The sequence below is a fragment of the Otolemur garnettii genome, unplaced genomic scaffold, assembly GCF_000181295.1.
Source record: "Otolemur garnettii isolate 467f Iridium unplaced genomic scaffold, OtoGar3 scaffold00014, whole genome shotgun sequence".
In the NCBI taxonomy this organism is placed as follows: domain Eukaryota; kingdom Metazoa; phylum Chordata; class Mammalia; order Primates; family Galagidae; genus Otolemur; species Otolemur garnettii.
Window position 1 is genome coordinate 30232180 of NW_003852409.1, and position 6162 is coordinate 30238341.

Below are 6162 nucleotides of genomic sequence, written 5' to 3' on the forward strand. Positions count from 1 at the left end.
ACCAACCCCACAACACCCTCCAGGGCCCAGCTTGCCAAGAGGAAGACCTAGGACTGAGGCAGGGCTACTTCGGGGAACAGTGTTTGTGGACCCCCTGGGTCCCCACTAGGACCCAGGAAGCAAGGACAATTACTGGCTTTATGAAAGAGTTCAAGGCTCTGTTAGTGACTTGCCAAGGGCAGCAGTAAGGTGGCAGTTGCGCCTGGTCTCCGGCCCCTCAGCCTGTCTCGCCCCAGCCCTTGGTGACTGGGAGAGGCTCAGGCCCAAGCCTTCAGCCACGATTCAGCTGGCACAAGGGAAGCACATGTACCCCAAGGTGACTGGCTACCACCCCACCTGATAGGGACATGTTTTTACCTGTAAGTGGGGCAACCCACCCCCACCAACTGCCAGGGGGTGCCAGGGTGTCCCTGTGCCACCTGACCTCAGCTAAGGCTCCCCACCCTCCTAGGTCTCAGTATGCACATGAAATGGTGAGGATGACAGCACCCCTTCCTAGAGCTGCTAGGAGGCTCCTGGTCCCACAGATAAAGTGCCCTAAAACTGCATGTGATTGGGGGTCTTAAAAGAGCTGCTGGCACTGTTTAGACCAAGCATGACGCTGGGTCAGGTCCTGGGGCTGCCTGAGGAGCACCTGCACAGGCCTGGCTGGGGAAGCTGCCTGCACTGCCGGCAGAAGGCTGTTCACCTTGGACAAGTCCCTTCTCTCTGAGCCTCAGTTTCTGCCTCTATAAAATGGGATAATGTAAGAACTTTGACTCTGGGCCTCCAGGTACTCACTCAAGTGATGAATCAGAAAGCCGAGGTGTAAGGGACCAGTCCCCAGCCCAGGCCTCCCTGTTTCCCACACAGGCAACTGGATTTAAATAAAGCATTTATTGATTAGTAGAAGCTTAAACAGTTTGCATAATATTTTCAATACAATATCTGGGAAGGATGATCAGAAACCCTTGAAGGCACTGTAACTAGAGCATCTGGAGACAAAGTGTCGGTAGGAGAGGTTAGTGACATGGCTGACACCAAGGCTGGGGGGTTGAGGGTCCCTGAGTACCAGCCAGTCACCACACATTCTGTGGATCTAAGGCCCCCACCCTGGGGAGCAGGTCTGAGGGATGGAGGGTCCAAGGCGGGGAAAGGGACCCACTCAGGGGACCTTGAAGGAGTCAGCTTCTGCCCTGCCTCTTCCCCTCACAGCAGTAGGGGATTCTAGAGGGGGAGCTACCAAGCTGGGGCACCTCGGCTTGACACCCAACCCCAGATTTAGGAAGCTACGAAAGGGATGATGGCCAGGCCCAAAGTGACTCCCAGGACATCTGAAGAGGGGCCTGGAATTTTCAATGGGAAGTGACCTGGTGACTCACAGGCAGCAGAGGCCAAGCCACAGCCTGACCCCAAATCCTCCAAGAGGGTCACCGGTGATGTCTTGGAGGCCACAGTCTATCCCTCTGACCCTCAGGAGCTCCCTCTGCTCCCTGGGGGCAGTGAGTACCTTAGAGTGGCCCTGAGGACGGAAACCACTAAGCCCTGCCTTCTGCTCTAGCCCAAAGCACGAGTGTTGGCACAGCAGAGTTGGGAAACAGGGGATCCTGGGGACCTGCAGGCCTCGGGCAAGAGGGAGGGGACAGGCTGGGCTAGCAGGAGAGATGGGGCCCACAGGGGCCCTCACCTGGGCTTCCAGCAGCCCTAACTCCACTACATCAACGTTGGCCTCACTCACACGCCCCCAGCATCTCCCAGAAGTCAGCTCCCTCCATCCCTCAGGACACTTCCCCTCCACACACCAGCACATTCCGGCCTTTCTCATTTCATCCCAGGCCCCTTGCCCACCCATCTCTGACAGACAACCCCTACCACCAATCCCTCCCCCAGGATTCCTAGTCTGGCCACCCCCCTTTCTATTTCTCCTCCCCCACATCAGGAAAACAAGGCTTGTGTCCACTTTGAGGCCAGGGAGCAGAACAGAGCCAGAGACAGTGCCTCAGACTCCATCTTCCTTGTCCCTGCCCCTGGGTGAGATCGGAGCGATTCACTGCCTTCACAGCACATGACGCTTTTTTTTTTTTTTTTTTTGAGGCAGGGTCTCACTTTGTCGCCCAGGCTAGATAGAGTTTCAGTGGCATTATCATACCTGCAACCTCAATCTCCTGGGCATCCAGGTGTGTGCCATCATGCCTAATTATTCTATTATTGTAGAGATGGGGTCTTAATGTGTTGCTCAGGCTGGCCTTGAATGCCTCTCAAGTGATCCTCCCACCTGGGCCTCCCAAGGTGCTAGAATTACAGGTGTAGGTGTGAGTCACTGTGCCCGGCCTACACATGATGCTTTTACCTCCATCTCCAAGAAGGATGGCAGGACTCACAAGGGAAACAGAGGACACAGACAGGCAGGGCAGAGCTTCCAGACCCCTTCAGCTGTGTCCAGCCCTAGCTTAAGGAGGAAAGCCCCAAAACCAGACCCTGCATCCAGGATCGTCCCACAGAAGAGAAAATGAGGAGTAATAAAGTGTTGACCAAACCCAATAAAGTGACGCTGGTGGGCTCATCCCTGCCTGACCCTTGCAGATGGCACACCAGCCCCTGCCCACCTCCACCACAAGGCACAGATTGGGGTGGCCCCTCCCTAGAACTGAGGCTGCCTGTGCCTTAGGGGGGTGTCCTGTGCACCATGTCCAGCAGAAGTGTGGGGACTGGCTGATCTAGAACTCCGTCTGTACCCCTGCACTGTCCTCAGTGGTGATGTGGATGGGGGGGCGGCTGCCGGAACTGGACACCTGCTCCCCAGTCTCCTGGTCACTGGGCTTGGGGGGCTCCAGGTCCACAGCCTTCCCAGGTGGGAGATGCCGGGGTGAGGTGGGTGGTGAGGAGGCCTCAGGGACTGCCGAGAGCTGGGGGCTCTCCTGAGTGGGAGCCCCGTTAAGCAGGGGACCAGCCAGCAGGGGGCTCTCAGCCCGTAGATCCTGGGCCAGCAGGCCACGGAGCTCAGTGACACTGTCTGGGGACGCAGGGGATGGTAGCTCAGGACCAGCTGCAAAAGGCAGCCCTGCCTCCTCATCTTGGACAACGGAGACCACCTGCTTGGCACGCCGTCGCTTTTCCGAGAGAGGGGCTGCTTCCTGGGCACCTGGGCTGGGGCTGCCACTGCCTCCACCACTGCTGCTGTCACCATACTCTTCGCCCCAGTCGATGGGTGCTCCCTCAGCCAGCAGGTGCAGGTTGGGGTCACTGTTGTGCATGACCATGCTGTCCCGATACAGGTTGTGCTTCCTCTGCACCGCAGCCTCCTTCACAGCTGCAGGGCCACAGGGGGAGGGGCGGGAAGCTGAGAGGCGGCACCACAGCCACCCCCATGCCTATGTCCAGATGGGACCTGCCTCATCCCCCTGTGGGTGTCTGTGACTGGGACATGAGTCATTCCAGGCCTCACTGCTGAAAGCAGCAGGGCTGTGATGATAACCCTAGCCCAAGCTGGTGATGCTGTGTCATCCTGTGTCTCATCTGCCCCTCCCTGCAAAGCCAAGAAGCTGAAAAGAGATGTGAGGCCACCCTCCTGGGGCCAGCCGCCAACAGCGGGCTTAACCCAGCCTATGGAGCATACGGCTTGGGCTTGTCTTTGCACCTCACCTGACCCCACCAGCGGCTACCCCCATCTCCTTCTAGCAATAATAATCCCAGTGGCGGTGGCAGCAGGAGTGGCTGCCCCCTGAGTCCGCAGCACTCACCCTGCAGGATGTCCTTCATGACGGTCTGCAGCACCACCTCCTCATAGGTGTTCTCCACCAGGATGAACCTGGCAAAGTCCTCAAAGATCAGCTCCTGGAAGCGGGGCAGCTCCTGCGCAGGAGGGGCGGCAGAGATGGAGGTCAGGGCCAGGGATAAGAAAGGAGGGCCCACCCCACACCAGGGCCCGGGCAGGTGGGGGCGCACCGACTTGCAGGTGGGCGCCAGCTTCTTGAGCAAGAAGGGGATGGTGATCTGCAGCAGTGCCTCCCGGAAGAACCTCTTCCGCACGGAGCTGCTGTCGTAGTCATATTTCTGCAGGGAAGGAAGGGCGCGGAGAGCAGGATCTGGAGGTCAGTGGGTTCCACTGGCCCGGATGGGAGGAGTGGGGCCAGTGTGCTGACCTCAGAGTCCTCATCTGCAGAGGGGACCAGTGGCACCTACTTGCAGGGACAGAAATACTACCCGTGGCTGAGGATTGGGCTCAGGGCTTGGTGGGGACAGGGCGGGCGGGGCTGCTCACCTTCAGCACCCGCTCAAGGATGCGCTGGATGGACGTGCACAACTCCTCCTTTGTGGGCCCCTTCCCCAGCTCCTGGTGCAGGAGGGTCTCGAAGGTGTACACAGCATTGTCCATTTGCTGCAGGGCACACCACGGGGCACTTGAAGCCCCTAGAGTAGCAGCACCCACTTCCTGTGTGCCACCGAGAAGTCCCCAGCCAGCGCCCCCCACACACACCTGCCAGGGAGGATGCGCTGGATGGACATGCACTTGTTCACCCACCCACATTTACTGAGTGTCTATCACATGCCTGGCACAGTAAGGGCACAGGACAGTTCCTGCCTCGGGGAACAGGAAAAGGCTTGGGGAGCAAAGAGCTTCCCAGAGGAAGGAGTCTCTGAGCTGAGACATGAGTCAGAATTGGCCAGGTGAGCAGAGCAGGAGAGAGCATGCAGGAAAGGTGGCTGCGGTGTGGCAGGGGGACCATGCCAGGTTCTGGGGCAGGGGGCCTTCACTGGCCATGGCAGGTGGTGAGCAGGGAGGGGTGGGGGCAGCAATCGGGGCCCACCTCCCGCATGTGGATCTGGGCTCGCTGCTTGAACACAGACGTGCTGGATACGTCAAAACGCTGCTGCAGTCCGTCCAGCCTCAGTGGCTCCATCTTCTCGTAGCAGCTCTGCATCTTCAAGGGGTGGAACGCCAGCTGGGACAGCTTCTCCATGTACTGCAGTGAGGCGGGACGGTGCAGCCTGAGCAGGGTGCCCCAGTGCCAGGCAACCCTGAAGTCCTGCACACTTGCACATCGCCTGGGCCCAGCACTGGCTGTTAGAGACAGTCACCTGGGGGTGGTGCCCACAAAGGGAGGCCCAGGAGGCAGGGGAGCAAGGGTCCCTGGAGAGGCCAGACTGGGTGCTGGGAGAAGGTGCACATCCCTCCTGGGGCTCCCGGTGACCATGGATGGGCAAGTCCTTCACACTTTCTGAGCCTCAGTTTCCTCAGCCTCCAAATCAGGAAGTGGCTTTGTATGATTTCTAATCTTATGATTATTATCGTTGTGGACTACCAAATTTGGAGCATAGTGAAGGAAGCTTAGACACAGGATAAATTCTGCCCACACCCAACAACTATGTGGGCTGTAGGCAGCCAACTGCCCCAAAATGGGGCTTGTGGAATGACGTTCACCCTGAGGCTGGATAAATAAGGGCAAGGAAGAGATGGGCTGTGGAGGGCGCATGACTGGCTAAGTCTCCCCGGTTGGTCATGCATTTACATGTGAAGCTTGCCTTCCTGCCCTCTCCCTCATCTCTTCTCAGTTCAATTATTTTATGTTTAGCACCTTATAAAGGCAGATGGGGGGTGGTAAGGGTAATGTTTCCCCCCCGGAATTCCAACAGCCTTGGCCTCTGACTAGAGGGACTGCCTGGAAGGGGAGTGGCTACTCTGAGTCCCACCACAGGAGGCCCTGGCCTGCCCAGCCTGGGTGGCCCCAGCCTCACCTCGCCCAGCTTGTCGATGCCACCTTCATTGATGACATTCAGGTTCATGTCAGTGACCTCCTTGAAGAAGACGTCCCGCACCTCAGTGAAGCCCTGGCTGGTGGGCACCATCAGAGCCTCCAGGATGGATGGGATGTAGGGCTGGACGTGGTTCCGGACACACACCTCGGCCTTAGGGAGGATGAAGGCTGCGCCCAAGGAAGTCATGTCAGTGGGTGCCCCAAGAGTACCTCCCAGCTGCCCCAGAGCTTGGATGCTGGAGGCATGATGTCCTATTATTTTTAAAGAAACCCAGTGGTGGCTCGTGCCTATAATCCTAGCACTTTGAGAGGTCGAAGAGAATGAATTGCTAGGGGCTCAGCGCCTGTGGCTCAAGCGGCTAAGGCGCCAGCCACATACACCTAAGGTGGCGGGTTCGAATCCCCAGCCCGGGCCCGCCAAACAACA

The 6162-nt window shown here is 58.3% G+C and overlaps 1 protein-coding gene across 1 annotated transcript in view; it reads right to left on the reverse strand.

Moving 5' to 3' along the window:
• Nucleotides 1-2321: 2321 nt before the first annotated feature.
• The window catches only part of FAM129B (family with sequence similarity 129 member B), a 21679-nt gene continuing 17838 nt past the window's right edge, over nt 2322-6162 (reverse strand). Inside the window, exons 8-13 of the mRNA XM_023510487.1 lie at nt 5716-5903; nt 4788-4943; nt 4241-4357; nt 3925-4032; nt 3720-3831; nt 2322-3289 (exon numbers count right to left, since the gene is read on the reverse strand). Coding sequence (XP_023366255.1) covers nt 2697-3289; nt 3720-3831; nt 3925-4032; nt 4241-4357; nt 4788-4943; nt 5716-5903 — 1274 coding nt within the window. The 3' untranslated portion in view covers nt 2322-2696. The remainder of the gene's footprint in view (nt 3290-3719; nt 3832-3924; nt 4033-4240; nt 4358-4787; nt 4944-5715; nt 5904-6162) is intronic.